Source organism: Typopeltis vanoorti, chromosome 11 (genome assembly GCF_054136105.1).
Source record: "Typopeltis vanoorti isolate ZY-2024b chromosome 11, IOZ_Tvanoo_1.0, whole genome shotgun sequence".
Classification (NCBI taxonomy): Eukaryota; Metazoa; Arthropoda; class Arachnida; order Uropygi; family Thelyphonidae; genus Typopeltis; species Typopeltis vanoorti.
In genome coordinates, this window is record NC_143559.1 from 133,828,417 (window position 1) to 133,853,109 (window position 24,693).

At 36.5% G+C, this 24,693-nt stretch overlaps 1 protein-coding gene across 1 annotated transcript in view; it reads left to right on the forward strand.

The window, feature by feature from the left end:
* Nucleotides 1-218: 218 nt before the first annotated feature.
* Nucleotides 219-24,693, forward strand: part of psidin (phagocyte signaling impaired) — a 321,893-nt gene continuing 297,418 nt past the window's right edge. Inside the window, exon 1 of the mRNA XM_090399962.1 lies at nt 219-364. Coding sequence (XP_090256088.1) covers nt 304-364 — 61 coding nt within the window. The 5' untranslated portion in view covers nt 219-303. The remainder of the gene's footprint in view (nt 365-24,693) is intronic.

The window sequence follows — 24,693 nt, forward strand, 5'->3', positions numbered from 1 at the left end:
CTGAATACAGAGTTAGGGTTAGTCAACCGGAAGAGTCAAGAAATAACCTCAAATAATCGTTGCAACATGATTAAAATATACATTGTTCCAGGAATAATAGATAATTTTATCTGATATTTCCTTATGAACCCCACCTTATTTTTTCGATGTTTACACACTGTAAAGTTATAAGTTTGATCTCTAACTGTCGTAGGGCTTCGCCATTTGTACAACTGTCGTCTGCTACTGTGCGTATAGTAAGAGATTACTCTCGAGTAATTATAGTAGAGGAGAGATTTTGCGAGAGCCGAGGCTCCTTGAATCATGGCGTCTCGCTCACATGTGGATGGTAGCGTTAACGAAAGAAGGCTGAGACCTATTTATGGTGAGGTTTTTCCCCAGTTCTTTGATGTGCTTAGATTATTTTACTTAGCGGAATGTATATTTTAATATGATAGAATGAGGATTTTAACCGATATGCGTATCACACTCCGCTTTATACCATTCTTTTACGTTTTGCTTAATCTTATGTATAATGTGCAGATTTTTACTTTAAAAAAAGTAGGCTTAATGTAGTTAAACATTGAAGAAAAATTACATTGTTGTCATGATTTTTTCGTGCGTTAACTAAGTTCCGCTTTATGTAGAAATAAAACTGAACTGCAATTTTAAACTTTTATTGTGACGCTTGTGCTTTTAACTAGTATTGTCACTCTCGGACGAAGTGCTTTTGTTATTTTAATTATATGAATTCATAAGCAAACTAAAAGAAATATTTGCTAGTTCACTTAATATTACTTGAAGGAATCGAAATTGGGAAAGTGAGAATAAGTTCCTGTGTACTCTGATTTTGAAGCGGTTTTGTTAGTAATATTTATAATTGCTTTAAATTGACGTGCGCATACAATCATGCTGAATGCATATTAATTGTGCCGTTCTTTCAATGTATAATGCATTGAAAGAACGGCACAAGTTGTTGTAATCATCCTGTCTCATGAACAGTAATGTTGATATTTTTAGTTGACTTCATATGGAATATTTAGTACATCCTGTCAACTTTCAGAAGTCTTGTAAATTTGTCCCCCTCCTCCCAAGAATTAACAAATGCAGTGTGTTATGACCATAATATTTATCAAGTGAAAATTTATTTCATGATTTTTTTTTTTTAATCATTGTCATGATGGAAACTGACACACTGAAAGAAATGATTGAAGTGGCTTCCTAAATCATGTGACACCTCCAAGCAGCATGGGAGGACATGCTTCTCTACACAATCCACAATTACTCAGTCCTCCCACACAAAGTGCTATTAATTGTAATTATTATTATTATTATTCGACACCTCCAGGGAGTCCAAAGACTCATCGAGGGAGGCCACCTGCTCTACAACTGTCTCCACAACTTCATCCACCAACTGACCACAACTACACCAATGCCATTTACCGCCGACCACCACCAGTATTTCCAAAGACAATCACAAACATCCATGCCCACGGTGGGATCTACTACTCACAATGCCATATACCACTCACTAATAGCATTTTTTGTTAGTAAATGTGTGTGCATTTAACATGGAAGAGTTAATATCCTGTCTTTGATAGCATATCAGAGTTGGTGTCCTGTATTTCAGTGATGTGAATATGATTATTGTTACTTCTGAATAGTCTGAAGAACTAACACTAACCATTACTCACAGTACTTGTCTCTCATTAAACCCATTCACTGAACAAAATACTCTTGCCTCACTATCCTTCAAGCAAAAAAATAAAAAAACCTATTTGCTCTTCTTAATCACACTCTTGCACAATTTCCAATGTTTGCCCATTGTTCGCTCATCCTATCATGTATTGAAAATGTTTATCTGCATCTGCATCTGCCCTATAAAAATTTTTCATATCTTATGTATTTCTGTCATATTCTCTTTTTTCTACCTGTCACCTAAACTTTGTAACTAGTAAACCTTTAATTTATCCTCATTGGTAGTATTATGTACACCAGTCACTATTTTGGTCACTTGCATCATTATCCTTTCCACCACATCATTCCTAAGAAACCCAGGTGATCAAATCAGTGCACAGCAGTCAAGGTGTAGTAATATCACAGCATTATAAAGAGAGTTAACTTCCTTATCCCTATTGTTGTCATGTTTCTTTATATATATATATATATATATATATCTCATCTTCCTTATGCCCTCTCTTACCTTGCGGTGTCGAGGGTCCATTGATCATCGGACCTCACTCCGTTTACGGGATAAGGTGGTCAGCCTTATGCCCCGGTGTATCCTATGGCCTGTAGTGTTGAGTTCTCAAGGCCAGTTTGCCTGCTTTGCAGGATGAAAAACCCCAGAATAAAACTGGGGAAAAAACCCTGCTGTCCATGCCCAAGACTGGCTAACTTGGCTATGGCTGAGGAAGATCCTTCAGCTCCTCACGTCACCGACGGGAATTGAACCGATGACACTCCTTCCCCAGGCATATGGTTGCGAAGTGCATAGCCACTAGGCTAACCGCGCGGACCATATATATATATATATATATGTGTGTGTGTGTGTGTTAAAGATACCAAGCTATTTTAAACCTGGTTTTACTCCATTTCCCAAGTAAGCAAACAGACAAGTAAGTCAAGTTTGCACCTGCAAGTATTGCAAGTTTAGGTGATCCCACATGTAGTGCATTGAATGGCATAATAGCGAGAATGTGTGACAAGAGAGGACTGGTATATGTGGATGCTTGGAGTGCGTTTGAGGAAAGAGAGGAATTGTATGCGAGAGACCGTTTACATTTGAATGAGGAAGGACGTAGGCATCTGGAAAGATTGCTGTTCTGAACGAGTCAGTGTGTCCCAGGGAGGATAATAGCAGGGGTGGCCTCTTGTGGGAATGGATACTTGGGAGAAGGGAGACAATGTCAGGTAACACTGAGCCCAGTGGAGTCTAGAAGGGATAATGCTGGGTATAGAAACAATGGCATTTATATGCTTTATACTAATGCCAGGAGTATCCGGAATAAGGGAGAGGAATTGGTGGCGCAGATAGCATCAGCCTGGCCAAAAATTATTGCGATCACTGAGACATGGTTGACAGAAGGGGATATAACAACAGGAATAGAAGTCGCTGGGTATAGCATTTTTCGTCAGGATAGGAGTGTAAAGCGTGGTGGTTGGGTACTGCTTATGATAAGTGATGACCTATGTCCTCTAAGAGTGGAGAATTTGGAAGGAAGTGAGACAAATGATTTTGAGAGCATATGGTGTGAGGTAGAGTAGGCAAGACAGGATATTTAGTGGGGTGTTGTTACAGGCCCAGGAGCACAGAGGATGGGGACCAGGAGATGTTTAGACAGCTAAGTTTGGCAAGTGCAAGAAGAATGATTGTTATGGGAGATTTTAACTTCAGTAGTATAAATTGGAGAGAGGAAGATGCATGTAGCAATAGGGGAATGGAATTTCTAGAATTCCTGAGGGACAAATGTCTTAGGCAACATGTAACAGAGGAAACAAGAGGTTCAAAAGTTTTGGATTTGGTTATAGCATCAGAAGAGTTGATAATAACTGAGTTGACGTCTCTCCCACCAGTTGGAGAGAGTGACCATATGGTGTTTACTTGGAAAATGAATAGACATGCACGAGTATCAAAGAGACGGGAACTTATGTGGAATTATAAGGCAGGTGATTATAATAGTCTTAGACGTCAACTTCGGGAAGTTTCATGGAGGGAGGAATTGGAAGGCCGGGATATCACTAGTGCGTGGGAAATTGTGAAAGAATATTTGTTATCAGCAATGGTAAGTTGTATACCACGAGTGAAGAAGAGGATGCAATTTGGAGTAAGGTGGATGACAAACATATTAAACAGGAATTGCATGTGAAAAAGAGGCTATGGAAGAGATATAAGGAGACAGGTGAAGAGATGCATGAGGAATATAAGACACAGGCCAGAAGAGTGACTAGTGTGGTAAGGAAAGCGAAACTGGAATATGAGAGGAGATTGGCCCTAAGATCTAAAGAAAATCCTAGGGAATTTTTTAGCTATGTGGCCAGTAGGAGGAGAAATGACTGTGGAAGAATGATATTGTGGGATAAAAATGGGAATAGAGTGACTGATGCAGAGGACATAGTGGAATTGTTCAATGAACACTTTATTGGAGTATTTCATCCTAGAGGAGTCAGTTTTAATGCTAGAGGGATAGGACTGGTTCGAGGTCTGGAGGTACAGGAGGAGAGTGTGTTTCAGATACTGAGTACTCTGGATGTCAGTAAAGCTGTGGGACTGGATGGTATTTCACCACGAGTTTTGAGAGAATGTGCTAGGGAATTGACAGTGCCTTTAACGTGGCTTTTCAATGAAAGTCTGGCTTTGGCAAAGGTGCCCAGGGAATGGAAGGAAGGTAAGATAGTGCCATTGCATAAGGGTGGTAACAGACTGGAAGTGTCTAATTATAGGCCAGTTTGTGTGTCATCAGTAGTTGTTAAGATCTTGGAGAAAGTAGTGAGGGACCGTATACAGCATTGGGCAGATGAGGGTAATGTTATCTGTGAGAATCAACATGGATTTGTGAAAGGACGCTCTTGTTTTAGCAATATGCTAGCCTTTTATAATAAAATTAGAAGAACATTAGATGAGGGAAAGGCATATACTGCAATTTTCTTAGACTTGGCGAAGGCATTTGACAGGATGCCACATGATAAGCTGATATTTAAGTTGCAGCATGGGTCTGCATGTCAGATTGGTCAACTGGATTCAGGATTGGCTGTCTGATAGGTATCAGAGAGTTGTGTATGGTGGAGCAGTTTCCAGGAGGCAGAGGGTTACAAGTGGGGTCCCACAGGGCTCAGTACTAGGACCTATATTGTTTAACCTTTATATCAATGACATAGCCAGTGGATTGCAGGGGGATATTCAGTTGCTTGCGGATGATGCGAAGCTAGGAAGGATTATTAGTAATAGTGCAGATGTGGTAGCCCTGCAAGAGGATTTAAATAAGCTAGATAGATGGGCAAATGAATGGGGGTGTCAGTTTAATGCAGCAAAATGTAAGGTCTTGAGGTTTGGGAAACATCGATGGGATGCTGCATACTCTATGGGAGGAGTTATACTGGAGGAAGTAGGGGAGACAAGAGATCTGGGGTTGATGAGTGATAGAAACCTGAAGTTTAGGGGACATATTGCAAAGGTAGTGAAGGTGACACAGAGGATTGCTGCTATTATGAGAAGGACACTGACCTGCAGAGATAAGAGGGTTATCATTCCGTTGTATAAGTCTCTGATAAGACCACACTTGAACAATTGTTCTCAGATTTGTTCCCCAGGATTTGAAGGGGATAAATTAACTGTGGAAAGGATACAAAGACGGATGACAAAGATGGTTTCAGGACTGTACAAGGATAGTTATGAGGATTGGCTGAGAGAATGTGGACTGCAGAGTTTGGTGGATAGAAGGAGAGGTGATATGATTGAGACTTTTAAACTGTTGAGAGGTGGTTACAGGGTTGACACTGGGGAGTTCTTTCGCTTGGTTGAACAGCGGGAAGGAGTGATGACAAGAGACCATCCCTGGAAGTTACGAAAGGAAACTGAGCAAGAGGATAAGGAGTGGTTTCTTTGTGTGGAGGGTGGTTGAGCCGTGGAATGCATTGCCTGATGGAGTGGTGGGAGCGAGAACGGTCAGTGAGTTTAAAGAGTGGTATGATAGACTTTGTGTTTCTCAGGGGGGGACCTCCCCTCGATAAGTCTTGACAGACTCTTAGGAAGGACCTCCCTCGATGAGTCTTTTGACTCCTTGGAGGCCTGAATAATAATAATAATAATATATATATGAATGATCCATTGAGCTACTCTGTCCTCATCTATTGTATGTCCTCTGAAACTTCAACTTTCTTTCCATCATCTCAAATCCCTTGCATCATCAATTTCTTGCAGCATGAGTATCCAAAGAAAATTTTCCAAGATGGGAAGGACAAAGCTTGGAGACAAATAATTACATCAATAAATTTTTATTTAATTAATTTTTTTGTTTTTTTTTCACAATTAGATCCGTGGGGTGCCCCTTTTGCCCCCCTCTGCAGATGCCCATGTCTTGCAGCCTAGTTCCATCTTGCACTCCTTATATTCCAAACTTTATCATCATTATCTTTACCCATGTTGAGTCCATTTACATTACCTTACAGGATCTCTACATTACTTTTATTAACTGCTCCCTTCTGCAATGCTAGTCTCATGGAGATGGCAAAGTTTTTCACCTCTCAGAAACTGAGTTTTTCATCCCACAAAGCAAGTGAACCAGCTGTTAGAATATATGCAGTTAATAGACATAATACATTGGCTTCATTGCCCGAATTGCTTCAACTGTAAATCCAAATAAACCAAACCTTCCCTGGTTTTGCATAATTTGCAAAATGATGCAAAATTAGAAATTAAACAGCAGACTCCCAGTATAGAGCCCTGTGCACGTCACTGCAACCTGTATTCTCCTGAAGTCTACTCCATATACCACAGTTTATCAGCCACCACCTTATCCATATCACCAGCCTTGTATTCATTCTCATTTGTTCCAGTTTGTGTAGTAGCTTTCTGCAGTCTTGTCAAATGCCTTTGCAGAGTCTAGCAGTCCTTAATTCCCTCAGTTGTCATTTATTGGGGACGTTGAATAAATTACTGTTAAGACAAGATCTCTAATTAGATCTACATTCCTTCCACCTGTTCCTTAATTCTGCATTTAAACAACTTTTCTGGTATATCTGAGATACTGATTGGTCTATAATTTGCTACCTATCTTGGATCTTTCTTATGTAATGGAACTGTTTTGCTCTCTTTCCACTATTGATAACTTGCCAGTGCTGAGACTTAAACAGCCTGGTCATCTGCATTCTCTTCTCTTGCTTTTCAGCAGCACATAATATCTCATCCAGTTCTTTGACTGCATTCATGTTAAGATTTCTTATTGTAAACACCTCCAGTTCATCTGTTTGTTCACAAATTAGTCACTTTTATTTTCAGCTGTTTCATTTTCTTCTGTATACCATCTGTATTCATTAAAATTATCCTTCTTTATTCATTCTTTCTTTTACTCACTATATACCAACACAACTCTTTCAGATTTCCTTTGGCCTGCTTGGCTAATTTCTTCAAATTTGACAATCTTTCCTTATCTGCTGGCTGCCCTTTTGTCCTCTGCCATTCATGCATTAATGATATAGGGAATGATTTGATGGGGAACATCCAGTTTACTGATGATGCAAAACTGGAGAGATGTAGTTAGTATGATGATTTAGATTCTGTGAGATGATTTAAATAGACTGACAGTGTGGGTAAAGGATAGTGGTTATTTTAATTTGGCAAAATTTGCAGTTATGCACTTTGGAATGGAGAGGTTCCAAAGTTTTCATTTTGTTGATGGAACTGGATAGAAATTGATTATTATAGGGATTTAGGAGTGAGTAGACAGGGAATTGAAGTTCATTCAAAGAGTCATTTGGATGTTGAACTCGCTGACAATAAGACTGACAATGAAGTTATTCCTTTCGATAAGGCTTTATGACCACATCTGGATGCACAGATTTAGTCATCTGGATTTTTGGGAATGTGGGTATTGGAGAGGATTCAGAAGCAAGTGACCAAAATGGTAACTGGTCTGTATAGCGCTCTCTGTGAGAATAGGTTGAAGGTTTATGGATTATTATTATCATGGGCAACTTTAAGGAGTTGATAGACTCATCGAGGGAGGCCCTAACATCATGTCAAGAACAACTGTTCGACTTTCAGACAGTGTCTATCATACCTCGCCTTTAACTCATTCACAGTCATGGCACCCACAACAGACTCTGGCAGTAATTCCACTCATTCACCACTCTCCAAGTAAAAAACCTAGCTCTAACACTTGCTAACCATGCTCTTGCCCAGCTTCCATGTATGGCCCCTAGTCCTCCCACCACCAGTCCTATTCTCAAAATATCTTCTGAATTAATCTTATAGAAACCTTTAAGTAATTTGAATGTCTCAATCATATCACCCCTTTTTCGCCTATCAACCAATTTCTGCAACCCACAAATCTTCAACCTGTTCTCATAAGGTTCGTTCGATAGACCTGCTTTCATCTTGGTCACTCATCTCTGGATCCTCCCCATCAAGAAGAAACCCTGGTGCCCATATCTGGGCACGGTTGTCTAGATGGGGTCTCTTATCAAGGCTTGATACAGAGGAACAATAACCTGTTTGTCTCTGCTTGTTAAAGTATTTTTCAGCAACCAAGTGATTTGCTGAGCTGATTTAGCCACTTTTGCGATGTACCCCCTAAACTTCAACTCCCTATCCACCAACCCTCCCAAATCCCTCGTCAATCTCCTGGAGTACAGTTCCACCAATGTGATATACTGCTGTTAATCTTTTCACCCCAAAATGCATAACCTTACACTTTGCCACATTAAATTGACATCCATTCTCCTTAGCCCAGTCCTCCAAACTATCCAAATCATCGGGCAAAATTTTGACATCCTGTGCACTCACTATTGCTCTACCTATCTTTGCATCATCAGCAGTGGCGGCTGGTGAAAATTTTAAGTGGGGGTGCTGCATATACAAAAAAAAAAAAAAAAAAAAAAAAAAAAAAAATCCAATCAGTAACAAATTTATTAATAAATAAATTTACATATTAAAAATTGCTTTATTAAAAATATTTCATCCTCACCACAAACAAACACCAATAATAAAAGTTTTGTATCAATAGCAATGACAATCTCAAACGAATATCGGCGTTAGATCGCAGTGCATTTGTTTCGTGTAACAATAATTGAAAAAATATAATTCTTTTTATATTTTCAACAGTGACACTCGTCATAATTCAGCCTTGTATCTATAATAAATAAATATATGTTATTTTAACAAAATAAAATAATATTGCCAAAAAATAGTTCACCATGCACACGCACCAATAATAAATGTTTCATATCACACAAAAATAACGTGCGTAAGGATACTACAAATACACTGCCGTTTGGACAGTGTCTGAATGACGTAATGTGCAATGACAAGCGGGAACGAATATCGGCGTTAGATCACATTGCTTTTGTTTCGTGTAATGATAATTGAAAAAATGTAATTCTTTTCATATTTTCAGCAGTGACACTCATCGTAATTCAGCCTTGTATCTATAATAAATAAATAATTATATGTTATTTTAACAAAATAAAATAATATTGACAAAAAATAGTTCACTACGCACACGCACCAATAATAAAGTTTCATATCTCACAGAAATAATGTACATAAGGATATTAAAAATACACTGCCATTTGGGCAGCATCTGAATGACATAACGTGCACTGACAAGTGCAAACGAATATCGACGTTAGGTCGCAGTGCATTTGTTTCTTAATTGTTAATTGAACAATTCCAATTATTAACTATTCAATCAATGTCAAAACATAAGTTGTAGACTTTAACATGTTGTATTGCATTTATATAATGTTGTAAGCATTGTTATTATTTATAAACACAAACAAAATTTAAATTTTTCATTTTTTCCTTGGGGATGCTGCAGTGTCGCAGTGCTTATGTACGGCCTGCCACTGATCATCAGCAAACAAGTGAACACTTCCTCTCAGATCCTTTCTTATATCGTTAATGAACATATTGAACAGTAGTGGTGGAAGAACAGTACCCTGCGGCACACCACTAGTCACAATCCGTTTTTTGGACGCCACTTCTGAATAAACCACTCTCTGATATCTCTCCATTAACCACCGTCCTATCATCTCATCAACCCTATATCCAACTCCAAGTTTACTGATTAGAATTCCATGTGGTATCCTGTCAAAGGCCTTAGCAAGGTCCAGCAGTATCACTGTAAACCCATTACCCTTATCCAGTTCAGCCATCACTGTGTTATAAAACTTGGGCAAGTTACTGAGGTATGATCTACCCTTTACAAAACCATCCTGTCCCCTGTACAGTATCTCATTTTCATCAATCCATTCCTGTATTTTTCCCCTTGAAGTCCTTGACAATGATTCCTGATATACTGATTGGTTGGTAATTTACAACAGCGTGTCTTGGAACCTCCTTTATGCAGTGGAACTATTTTCCCTCTCCTTCCATCCCCTCGGGACTAACCCAGACTCGAGACTCAAATTAAACAAAATGGTCAAGGGAACTGACAATTCTTTAGCCACTTCACGTATGACACGAGCTGGTATACCATCAATCCCACAGATGTATTGACATTGAGGTTTTATAATAGACTATTCACCTCCACTTCATTCACCACAATTCCCATATAAGCTATTGGTTCATTCATTCCTGCAATGTCACCACCTGGTGAATGAATGAACCAGAACCAATAGAAAGAGGGAATGCAACATTATGAATGTAAGGAAATGGATTATAAAGTTTAGTTGATAGGCAGAAATAAGAGGACATGATAGTAATATATAATTTAAGGATTTGATAGAGAACGTGGTGAAGGAATTTTCCAATTCATCACAGGAATGGAGTGAATGGGGGAAGGCGAGTATCTGCATTGTAAGTTATGTTATAAAATTGGTTAGGGTGTCAGAATTAAATATTTTTGCTGGAAAGTGGTGAATGAATGGAATAAGTTGTCAGAGGCAGTTTTTTTTTATTTTTATATGAAACTTGCACTTTTTAAATGATCTGGAAATCTTACACTAGAGATCAGACATTTTTCATTTCAGGCTTCCAGTAAGCATATGGACAACAAAATGCATTGCTCACTTAAAGACACAATACATATATGCTGATGGTAGGATTATCTGCTTGACAACAGGTTGGTTGGAAAGCAGGTATGCTAACCATTGGAATAATAAGACTGGCAACCAGTTGCAAGTATGTTGTTAGGAAATGAGTTTAAGGCAAGGTGTGATATATTTAGCACTCTTGAACATATCAATATTGTTTTTACTACTGTTATTTTTACTACTTCTCATACATATGAAAAGCAGTTAAAATAAAAGGATGAGAGGGAATGCATTATGAATGTAAGGAAATGCAAACCATCCCTTTCAGTATTGGGAATTTAGGATGCTAGTTACATTTTGGTTACTGCCAGTGTTGTTCATTAGTATATGGCTCAACTGTTGGTATTTGGGGGGAGAGGGTTGGGTTTTTTCTGGGTTCTTGTTTTCTCCCTCAAAAACGTGAATAGTGTCTAGCATACTTTTATGAAGTAATAAGGAGTTAATGTGGTAGTTATTCTTGATGGACTTCAGTCTCCTGGTTGAAGGTAGGAATAATGAACATTTATTTCACATTTTTCATTGTTTTAAGTGATTCATACCTGCTAAAACTATTGAATCTTTGCCTTTTAACAGCGTCAGTATCTTTTTTTCACGAGAGAACATGATTTTGTCATGCATACATCCAGCATACCCCTAATTATGGAATCACCACATGATATTCTTTCTTTACTCTTCCTCTGTTTTCTTTATTCTTTCCATTGTACTATTTGTCAGATACCTTTCTGTTGTTTAAGGTCATGCTTTGTCCTGTAAAAGACTGCAACGTGCTCTCTTTCATTATTGCCATCTTGCCATTCTCTTCGTTTTGTTTTCCAAGACTCTTTTCATTATTTTTTTTGTGCTTCTTACTTCTGTTGTCTATATTTCATTCACCCTTACTGGAACCCTGCATTCCTTTCTGGATTCTCTATGACACAGGCATTTTTGTAACTTTTGTTACAAACATCTTTCACTCTTTGACCTAACACACATATAACATCAGAGTTGCTTACACACACACACACACACACACACACACACACACACACACACACACACACAGCGCGCGTGTGCAAGCAACTGTGATCTATTTCTTTACATTATTTTTTATGTTTTCTGTCTTGGAGAACATAAAAAATACATTCACTACCGTTATTATAGCAAGTCTGGGCTAACAGACTACACTTTGGACATCCTTTCATAGGATTAGGTGGAAGAAAACTAGTGTGCTTTATAGAAGTTGTTAAAGGTCATAAAGATTATTTTTAGAGTCAGCCATGTCTATGAAGCATTCTCTTAACCTGAAGAAGTATGGGTGCATTAATTTGCCAAAAATTTGGGAGGCTGTTATCTTAAGATCAACTCCTACATAGCTGTAATACTTCTTTTTTACATAAAGGGTCCACCAAAATAGGACTTTAAACCTTTTGTCCATTACAATTTGTTTCATTTACTTATTGTTGCATGTTAACTGAAACATGTAATGTGCTTTGAAGATGCTGGTTTGAAATCCAGTCAAATATAAGCCAGTTAATAAACATCTTTTTTTTTTTTATAATTTAGTATTGTAATACTTTAAAGTAAGTTATGAATTATGAACATATATGCAAGCTCTACTTGCATATAATAACTTGAGCTGATTCAGAAAATTTTAATGAAAAAAAAAGTACCAGTTTTTTTGTTTTTTTTTTTTCCTTCACTAAGTAGGATAACAAATCCTTATTTTGAAACCGCTGCCAGATTTCACTACTTGTATGTGGGAAATGTATCACTTCTGCATTACTTCAACTTTGGTATCTCTTCTAGGTCTGTCTCCCACTGATGAGACCTCAGTAAAAGTAGAAAGCTGTCTGGATAATGGCTCTTCCCATAATACACACTCAAAAGGATGTGTGATTTGCATTATAGGATACTAAGACAATTAATGTGAAGTTATTAGCTTCTGTATACAGGTAGCATAAGTGTGAAGATATTTCATGAGCAAACTTTGTTTGCTTACATGTGAATAAAGAGTTAAATAAGAGTATAATTTCTTGGCATCTTTTATTTAATTTCCTCACCTCATTCTCTATAAATAATGGAAAGAACCATCAATACTCAACTCCTGCATTAATTTGACCACTCTCAACTAATAAATGACTGCCAATATGGATTCCACTACTGTTGATCAACAGGGAATCTATTAACTTATGTCATCCATCTCTGGGCAAATACCATGGAAAAGTTAAGAAAGCTTCAAGTGGTTACTTGATATCATTAGGGTGTTTGAGCATTGAGTCCTATGTTGCATACACCAGGTTCATAGCTTTTAGTAATACAGGTACTCATTAGTTGAACAATGTCATCTGCTTCTGTTACCAACATACATCCTCATTCAATAGAATTATAGAATTTTTTTTAATTGAATTATAGTTTAGGGTCGTCTTTAGCTTGCAAAGTCAGTTTCTTAACTCTTCTGGCCTGCACCTTATAATTTTCATAAATGATATCATCCTTATGCACACTGTATTTATTCCTTCTACATCCTCTTTCTTAAGAATCTCTTGCTTAATAAGACTGCATATCCATTTCACTCTTATCCTATTTATTCTCTGAACGCTTTTTGACATATTCTGATAATGCAACATTGATTTTTTTTTAATACTTCCTATGCATTTCTGATATCTTTTCCATCTGGCAACTGATAGCATGGGATCAAACCTAGTATTCTCCTCAGTTGGTCATAATTTCCTGCTTTGTAGTTTAGCATGTAAACTTTTCTGAATGAAACATCTGCATACTTTGCCACTTCCTAGGTCAGTACATGATTGCTGTTACCAGGTGGAGACAGAACAGTTATATGTTCAGCTGAAACTCCCTTTGACACCATAATGAGGTCTAATACTCTTTGACTTCAGGTTTCTTCCTTCACGTGCTGCTTAACGAACTTGTCTCACAACAAATGTCTCAGTTGGCTTCATTCTTCTTACAAGATTTCAATGCTACCTAGTTAATGTTCAGATAATTAATTGCCCCATAATGATTACTCAGCATTCCTTCACTTCAAACTCACTGCAATATGGAAAATTTGTACCTGTTTTCTGTGTAGCATGGAAATAATATTGCAAATAAGCTTTCTATTCTAACTGGACTCAAATTATGCTATATTGTTAGTTGCAACCTCCTCTTGTCTTATCTACCCTTTCTAAAAATTCTGTACCATTTACACTGATACCAATTAGATTATCTGCCTCTGGGAGCCAGGTCTCGCTAATGCCAGCAGTGGGATGTAACAAACTCAATCCATTTGTTCTTGATACTTTTGGCATTTTTTCAGCAGCATAATTACCTCTATGCTTATTTTTATTATTATTATTTTTAATACTCACCTGTGTATACTCTGCAGTATACTTTTGTATATGTCTTTCATCATAATCACCTCCATGATTAAGCATATTTGTGACATTGGCACTTGCATAACTTTGTCACTCTTAGGGGCGTGCCAGCAGTGTCCGGCGCCTGTGTGCAAAACTTTAGTAAAAAAAAAACTTTTTTTTACCTGACTCTTACACAGGTTCTCATTAGGTGATCTTGTTTCTCTGACTGTCTCATACTGATAAATAATTTCTCCAGACTCCTGATGCCAAATGCATTCAAGTACAGGCTGCCTCTAATATAAATATTTCCCCCTCAAACTCACTCTACACACCAAAAAAGTCGCAAGCATCCTCCTACACAGCTTGTGCATTGAATTATTTGCTATCAGAATCCCTTCTTAATTCTATATTACCATGTCTTGGTACTAGACTAACAATTTTCACTTTTATCCTCTTCACTTTTGCTTCTAGCAATCCTTTCATATCCTCTCTTATGTTATATTTATTACCATAAATCATTTGGACCTGTGAGAGCTACCATCTCTTTTTCTTTAATGCATTTATTAAATTTTTGATTTTGGCATATGGGAAAACTAGAAGTAGTAATGACATGGTCATTAATGTTGATTATTTTATGATAGAATCACCATACCATATAAATTCCTTCTTTTTATATTCTACTTTACTTTACTTACATACTTCTTTTTTATATTCTATTTACCTGATTATTGGTACACAATATTTTATCATCTTCAGTGCTATGTTTCTTATTTTGCTTGCTTAAACATTTTGTCCTTCTTATGCTTTCTGACTTTTTCTAATTCCTTTGTTTTTGTTCATTGGGAGCGAGTCCATTTTGCCCATTGCAAATTTTTTTAATGTGTAGAGTGAGTTTGAGGGAAAAATATTTATATTAGAGCCATGGCCTTTACTCGAATGCATTTGGCATCAGTAGCCTGGAGAAATTATCTAACTTTACATTTCAGAATAGCAGTTCCTCTTTTTTTGCCACTGTATTGCTGTTGTGTGAGCTTTTGGTACCATTTTAATATGCTGCTTAAATATTGCAATATTTTAACAAAATATCAGGAAATATACCAAACACAGTAAAAACACGAAAACCAGCAGTATTTATATTATAAAAACTAATTATTCTCAAACATCCAGCCCACATCATCAGTATATAAGTTAAACAGCATCTGTCTCAGAACAACGTTGGAAGTTTATTTAAGTTTATTGAAGTTTATGATAGTCTCAGAACAACCATGTGGTACCCTTTGTCATCTTTCTCTTTTAGGACATTGTGTAGAAGTGCAATGTCCCAAAAGAGAAAGATGAGGATGGTTGACCACTAGGAGCCAGCCAGTTGTGTGTAGAAACAAACATTCAAAAACATTTATAATTATATCTTTGGGATTAGTATAAAATATTTGTAATCCTTGTTTCTCATTCATTTTATCCTTTCTTTTAGTTATTTCTTTGTTTTTCATCTTTTCAAGTTTTATCATTCATTATTAATGGTTTCAAATTTTGCATATTCCATCAACAGGTACAAAATTAACCCTAATTGGTAGATTTCTATTTTATATTACCATATAAAAATAAATGAATAAAATAAAGGGTCCAAAGGCAACTGACTAAGGTAGTTTCTGACCTCTGGAATGTTGAGTATGAGGAAAGATTGAGAAGATGTAATTTGCAGAGTCTAGTGGAGAGAAGGAAGAGGGGAGATATGATAGAGACCTACAAGTTGGTAAGGGGTTGTTATAAGATCAGTGGTGGAGAAGTTCTACAGAGAATAGTGGGCAATCAGGGGAGAACCAGATGTCATCCCTGGAAACTGTATAAAGAGGGTGTGAGGGGGAGTGAGAGGCAGGTTTTTTCATGCAGAGTTTTGAATGATTGGAATGCCTTGCCTGAGAGTGTGGTGTCTGCAAGGGGTTTGAGTGTGTTTAAGACACGGTATGATGAGATGTGTGTGTGATAAAAGGACCTCCCAGATGAGTCTTTGACCCCATGAGGTCTTGTTTAATAATAATAAAACACATTACTGCATTGTGAATAGCTGGTTACTTTGCATTAAGTCTGATTGTTCTTTAAATAGTTTATGATGCTTTCGTGTCATGTTATCTTATTGATCATATTCCATCAAGAGAAAAATCAGTCCTAATCAACAACGTGGGTTTTAATGACTGGCATGCAAGCATAAACAGACATGATAAATTAGGTAAAAATAAAAATTATTTACAATACAAAGCATGCCAAAGAATTGGAATTGCATAAATAAAACTGAGAATTATACACTTATTCTGAATTTTTACTTGTCAGCTAAATTCCTTACTCATCAAGGATGAGCAGATAAGTGTATTTTTCAAGCCCTGTCTTATGATCTGCTCTTGAATATTTTATTTTGTCATCAGTCCAGGTTTGTCTTCTTTAACATGTCACCACTACAATGACTTAGATTCTTTCTTGTGTAGCAGCACTTTTTCCTTCTTTATGCAGAAATCCTAGAAGAGGGATTGTTTCTGTTGTCAGACTTGTTAAACAACTAAGTCAAGGGTATTGCCAGCTCTTTACAGTCCTTTAATATATGTGGTGATATGCCAACCATTCTCACAGCATTATTAACTTCAAGCTTACTTAAAATTGAACATTTCACACACAGCAGTCAGTCACCCCCCCCCGTTATTTATTCCCATATCAAAAACCTGAAAGATCCAGAATATTCGTTGATGCCCTTCCATGGATGTGACCCATTTATTAATTATATTTGTTTTATATACCAAATTAGAGCTTTTCTTGCAAGAAAAATGAATCATTTATGTTGACCCTTAGGTGATTTTTTAAAATTCTTTGGAACTAGTCAATTATTATTATTTCAGTAACCTCCATCTAATCAATAGACTTATTGTGGGAGGTCCACTCAACCAGCAGCATGTCTATTATAATGAACTTTGAAGTTATTTACACTCTGGCAATGCATTCCTCTTACAACTCTATGTAAAAAATCTTCTCCTCTTACCCTTCACCATATCTTTATACAACTTCTAGGAATGTCCTCTTGTTTTTACCATCTTAACATCCACTTTTTATTATAATTCCTTCTGTATTAATCTGATAGAATCCCTTAACTAACTTGAAGGTTCCTATTATATCTCATTTTTTCCTCTTAGCCATCAAACTCTGTCATCCACATTCCCTCAAATGCTCTTCATAACCAGCACTTCACTTTAGTCATTCATCTTTGGACCCGCTAGTGTTTCCACATCACATTGAAAATCAGGTGACCAAATTTGAGCAGAACAGTCCATATGTGGTCAGGCAAATACCTTTTATATAGGCACCACCACTACTTCTTTATCCCTACATGTCAGTGTACCTTTTATCATAGCAGCAATATGATGTGCAGTATTTGCAACACTTGCAATGTGCACTTGGAACTTCAGTCCACTGTGTACCATCACCCCAAGCTCATGAATCTCATCAACTTCCTGAAGTAGCTTCACCAATACAGTACATAGTCTCATATCTGTGTACCCCAAAGCATAACACCTTGCATTTATTAATATTAAAACTACAACCTCACTCATCTTTCCAAGCTAAAAGTCTATTCAAATCTTCCTATAGAGAATTAATATCAGCAATACTCCTACTAATTGTACCTAACTTAATAATCAGCAAACATTTGAAGATCCCCAGTCAATCTACATGAAATATCATTAACAAATAAGTTAAACAGTAGGTCCATGAACAGAACCCTGTGGCATGCCACTGGTCACCTTCCTTTTCCTGGGACACTACTCCATCATACACAACTTCCTGGTATTATTTAGAAAGCTAATCTTTAATCCATTTAACCAATCTGCTATCTAATCTCATCTTCTGCAGCTTATATACCAATCTGTCATGTGATCTATCAAATGCTTTTGCTAAGTCTAAAAAACTCACTGTATGTGAATCTCTCTTATGTAACACATTTGTTACCTTATCATAAAATGTAAGTAGATTGCTGAAGCAAGACTTGCTCTTTACAAATCCATGATGAATTTTATATCAATTGACCCAATCCTCTATTCTATTCCTAAAAAATTTTTCCAACACTTTGATTGCAAATGCAAATATACAGAGCAATCTATAATTGGAAACCTCTGTACTAGAACCATGCTTGTGGAGAGGTATTATTTTGCCTTCTTTCCACTCCTTAGAAATCTTTCCTACTGAAAGACTCATTAAATAACCAGGTAAAGATCATGGCTAACTCTTTTGTACAATCTTTAAAAATGTGGTGATACGTCATCCATTCCTATAGCCTTATTAACATTTAACCCAAGCAACATTTGATACACCTGATTCTTTCACCTTTAATTCTTCTCATTCTTGCCTCCTTCTGCATGTTGCACAGCATCATTCACACCACTATGATATAGAGTGATGAAGAGTTTTTTTAAAATTATTTAAGTTAGCAACTTTACATTTTTTGATGCTTTAGAAAAAGCAACCGACACAATGAAAAAGGAAAAGTTGGTCCTTGTTGGGGATCTAAATAGCAGAGTAGGAAATGATTGTCAGACATACAAAAATATTTTGGGAAAATTTGGAGAAAAGAGCAAAGCTAATAATAATGGCAAATACCTGTTGGATTTCTGCTCAGGACATGTACTGGTTATTACTAACACCATGTTCCAACATAAAAATGTGCACAAATTCACATGGAGAGAAGAAGCAAGAAATAAGAAAAGTCTCATTGACTATGTCTCTCATAGTCAATGAGACTTCTCATTGAAATTCAATTTTTTCATTGAAAAGTCTCTTCTCCCTGATGCAGGACACCAGAGTGTACAGAGGATTTGGAATTGGAAGTGATTGCTATTTAGTCTTGAGCAGGATAAAATTGAATTTCATATCGAAAAGAATAACATGTAAGAAAGTTTTAAAGCAAATAAAAGTTGAGCAGCTCTCAGATGTGAACTGTAGACTAAAATACACAAAGATTATTGAGGAAAAAATGAAAGAGTTTGAAAACAGGAACCAAACCTTGGAGATTCAGTGGCAAGCATTGAAGAAAACCCTGATCAATTCAGCCAGAGAGGCATGTGGTGAGGTTGTCTGCAATGATAGAAAAATCAGAACTCCATGGTGGACACAGGAAGTTAAAGAGGCAGTGAAGGAAAAGAAGAAAGCATATCAAAAGTTCCTGGCAAATAAGTCAGCTTTTGCTCTTAGAGAATACAGAGACAAATGTAAGAAAGCTAAACACTGTGTAAAACTAGCTAAACAAAAGTCATTGGAGGACTTTGGCAAGAACATAGAAAATAAATATCAAGAAGGTGGCAAAATATTCTGGAGATTGTTGAAGAAGCTTAGAAATGGAGGAAAGAGTGCTGTAAAAGGAGTTAGAGATGATAAAGGTGACATGAAAACGGGAGAAAAAGATATCCTTGAAGTACGGAGTAATTACCTCGAAAAATTGCTAAATGAAACAAACAGTGATAGCACAGTGGTAAAAAACACTCAACGGACATACGGTCAAGAATACATATCCATACTTGAAGAAGAAAAAGCCATCAAAGGCTTGAAATGTGGAAAGGCAGCAGGAGTAGATGATATTCGACCAGAAATGCTGAAGTATGGTGGTATAAAAGTCTTGGCTGCACTTCATAGTTCAGAAATCCTGGACAGAGGGACAAATTCCCGATGATCGGAGTAGAGCTCTAATAGTATCTATATATATAACAAGGGAAATAAAACTGAATATGAGAATTACAGAGGAATTTCCCTATTGAGTGTTCCTGCAAGATCTATGCAAGTATACTTGAGAAATGGTTGAGAAGAATTGTGGAAGAAAAGGATTTGAACTTGTAGCCTTTTGGCTGGAGAGCGGATACGCTAACCATTTGGCCAACCAGGCTAGCATGAAACTGTTGTAGGTTCTCTATTTGGCTTTGAAATAATGTTGGATTCAATATCCACTTAATTTGAGTAACAAAATGTTATATTCCGACAATAACAATCAGGAAAAAGGAGGAGCTATAGTATTCAACACAAAATACGAGGCTAATCTTCTTGGATGACAGGCAGAATCAAGTAGAGTGATCTGGACAAATATTAGAATGGTTAATTCCACTTCTACCATAGGTTCTGTGGTAGAAGTGGAGGAATTTTTTGAGGCTTTAGAGAAACCATCTGACACAATGAAAAAGGAAAAGTTGCTCTTTGTTAGGGATCTGAATAGTAGAGTAATAAATGATTGTCGTTAAAAAAGAGAAAGCTAATAATAATGGCAAATGCTTGTTGGATTTCTGCTCAGGACATGGACTAGTTATTACTAACACAATGTTCCAACATAAACATGTGCATAAATTCACATGGACAGAAGAGGCAAGGAATAAGGAAAGTCTCATTGACTATGTTATTAATGATTGGAATGTTTTCTCACTGGTGCAGGACACTAGAGTGTCCTGCACCAATGAGAAATTGAAATTGGAAGTGATCACCATTTAGTCTTGAGGGATAAAATTGAATTTCATATTGAAAAGAAGAACATGTATGAAAGTTTTAAAGCGAATAAAAGTTTAGCAGCTCTCAGATGTGAACTGTAGACTAAAATACACAAACATTATTAAAAAAAAAAAATGAGAGTTTGAGAACAGGAACCAAACCTTGGAGATTCAGTGACAAGCCCTGAAGAAAACATTAATTGATTCAGCCAGAGTGGCATGTGATGAGATTTTCTGCAAGGATAGAAAAATCAGAACTTCATTGTGTACACAGAAAGTTAAAAAGGCAGTGAAGGGAAAGAAGAAAGCATATTGAAAGTCCTTGGGAAATAAGTCAGCTTGTGCTCTTAGAGAATACAGAGACAAAATGTAAGAAAGCTAAACACTGTGTAAAACCGGCTAAATAAAAGTTATTGGTAAGAACATAGAAAATAAATATCAGGAGGGTGGCTAAATTTTCTGAAGGCTGTTGAAAAAGCTTAGACGTGAAGGAAAGAGTGCTGCAAAAGGAATTAGAGATGATAAAGGTGACATGAAAACTGTAGAAAAAGATATTATTATTATTATTATTCAGGCCTCCATGGAGTCAAAAGACTCATCGTGGGAGGTCCTTCCTAAGAACATAAAGTCTGTCAAGACTCATCGAGGGGAGGTTCCCCCTAAGAAACACAAAGTCTATCATACCACTCCTTAAACTCATTGACCGTTCTCGCCCTCACCACTCTATTAGGCAATTCATTCCACGGCTCAACCACCCTCCATGCAGAGAAACCACTCCTCACTCTCTTTCTCACAGTTTCCTTTCGTAACTTCCAGGGATGGCCTCTTGTCATCACTCCTTCCCGCTGTTCAACCAAGTGAAAGAACTCCCCAGTGTCAACCCTGTAACCACCTCTCAACAGTTTAAAAGTCTCAATGATATCATCTCTCCTTCTTCTATCCGCCAAACTCTGCAGTCCACATTCCCTCAGCCGATTCTCATAACTATCCTTGTACAGTCCTGAGACCATCTTTGTCATCCGTCTTTGTATCTTTTCCACAGTTAATTTATCCCCTTCAAATCCTGGGGACCAAATCTGAGAACAATAATCCAAGTGTGGTCTGATCAGAGACTTATACAACGGAATGATAACCCTCTTATTTCTGCAGGTCATATCCTTGATGTATGGAGTAATTACTTCGAAAAATTGCTAAATGAAACAATCAGTGACAGCCCAGAGGTAAAAAAACACTGACCACGCATGCAATCGGGAATACATCGGAAATTTATTAAACCCCAATTTTGCATCATTGGCAAACAGCTGAACAGTACCTCTCAGATCCTTTCCTGTATCATTAATGTACAAATTAAACAATAGCAGCCCAAGAACAGAGTCCTGTGGCATGCCACTGTCACTAGTCACAGGCCTTCTTCTGGACTCTTCTCCTGAATAAACTACTCTCTGATATCTCTCCATCAAGCATTCTCTTATCCACCTCTCCTTCTTTAAGTGTCATCCCCTAGAAGGAAGTTAGCAACCATGTCACCGAACGTTTTCCTTTCTTTTGCTGCTCTGGAACATTTATGGTAATTCAAGCCTAATGTCTTGAAACCATATTCTCCTGGTCTACCTCACCCTCTTTTTCCATCCATTCATTAATTTCTGAATGCCTTCTTGTCTAGTTAGATGTCCAAAATATTTAAGTTTTTGTTCTTTAATGATTTTCAATAATGTTCTTTTCATTTTTGCTTTCTTTAAAACATCTCCATTTTTCAGTTTCTCTGTCCATGATATTTTCAACATTCTTCTCATGGTCCACATTCTGAAAGCTTCTAATTTTTTCTCTGCTTCTTTAATTAGAGTCTAAGTTTCACTGTTGTAGAGAAGACTTGACCAGATATAGCACTATTAATCTTTTTCTTGTGTCTCTGTTAATGTCTCTGGATGTTAGAATAGTTTTCATGCCAATAAAGGCTTTTCTGCTATCTCTATTCTTCTTTTTATTTCTCCAAGGGAATTTCTTCCACCTGTAAACATTCATCCCAAATATATAAAAGACTGAACCTGTTAAATTTTCTTTTGGTTAATAGTTATATTTAGTTTCTTATTTATTGGTTCTCATGATATAATCATGCACTTTGTTTTCTTTAGATTAGTAATTAATTCCATGTCTAAGCTTTTGTTATAAATTTCTGTGACTAAGTTTCGAAGATCATCTACAGATTCAGCTATAAGGACCATGTTATCTGCATACCTGAAGTTCCTACCTCCTACTTTTACACCCTTCAATTCAGCAATATCTTTAAAAACTTGTTCACTATATATATATATATATATATATTATACAGTAAGGGTGTCTTACTCCGTTTTTGATTTCAAAGTTGGTAGAATATGCATTTTTGTATCTTATTGAGGCTATTTGATTCAAGTATATATTTGTAATTATACGTTAGATCTTTTTCTTTTAACCCATTATTCTGTAGGATATGTATTAATTTATTGTGATCTATTGAATCAAATGCTTTGGTGTAACCAATAAAACAAAGATATATGCTTTTCTGGTTATCGAGTCTTCTTTCACATAATGTTTTCATATTGAAAATTCCTTCTCTTATACCTTTGTCTTTTTGAAAACCTGATTGTCTTTTATTTCTATTGACAAAGTGCCTTTTAGGATTATCCTCAGTAGTAATTTCATAACATGGCTTGTTAAACTTATTTGTCTATATTCTGAACATTCAAACATTGAAATTTTGGGGATAATGAGAAAGATGGATTTTCTTAGATCATCATGGATGTATCCTGTATCATAGATATTATTAAAAATAACTTTTAGGTCAATAATTGTGTTTTCATTTAATTTCTTTAACAGTTTGATAGAGATCTGATCAGGGCCTGGTGTTTTACCTGTTATCATTTGACTTATAGCTTATTTTGTTTCTTCATATGTAATTGGTTCACTATGCATATTTTGTATATCTGTTGCATCTGTGCAATCAGAGTAAAACGGTTCTTTTCCATATTCTTTCCATCTTTTTATGATATCTCGTGTTTCTAGTATTTTACCATTTTGATCTTTATACAAAGATGATGGTTGAAATTTTTCTTATTTGTCAGAGCTTGGATTGACTTATGAATTTCTTTACTGTTTTCGAAGTTTTTTCACTTGGTTATACTATAAATTAAAGATACCAAGAAATTATATACTTAGTTTAATCCTTTATCCGAGTGTAAACAAACAAGGTTTGCACTTGAAGTATTTTCAGGACTGGGGGCAACTTGTGGTAAAGGTGGTTGCTATGCATTATGGGACAGGTCACTACCCAGACTGGTTTCGATTTTTATTGAGGTCTCATCAGTGGGAGCCAGACCCAGAAGTGATACCAAGGTTGAAGTAATGCAGGAGTTATATTTTCATATACAAGTTGCCAAAAGGTGTCGCACCTTATTATTAAAATACTCTGGATTAGAGATAGTTAGTTGTTGAAAGTTTTTTCACTTGGTTATATTATACAAAAATTAAAGATACCAAGAAATTATATACTTGGTTTAATCCTTTATCCAAGTGTAAGCAAACAAAGTTTGCGCCTGAAGTATCTTCAGGACTGGGGCAACTCCTAGTAAAGGTGATATGACTTCACATCACTTGCCTATGAGACCTCAATAAAGGTCGAAACAGTCTGGGTAGTGACCCTTCCCATAATGCATAGCATTATACATGTCTGCAAGGAGATGTGCTTTGCATTATTGGATACTAAGGCAAGTGATGTGAAGTCATACCACCTTTACCATGAGTTTCCCCAGTCCTGAAAATACTTCAGGCACAAACGTTGTTTGCTTAAACTTGGATAAAGGATTAAACCAAGTATATAATTTCTTGGTATCTTTAATTTATTGTCTGTTGTCCATTTCCTCTATTTCTTTACATTTTTCATTTAGCCACTTGTCTTTAGTCTTCTTGCATTCCTTATTTTATCATTTTACTAAGTATTTTATATTGTTGTGTATTTTTCTTTTTTTTTCTTTCATTCATAAGCTCTAATATTGATTCTGTCATCCAGGTTTTTTTTTTATTGTACTAGATTTTTGGAATAATCTCGTTGGCTGTCTTATATATTGAACTGAACTTCTATCTTCTTCTTCTTC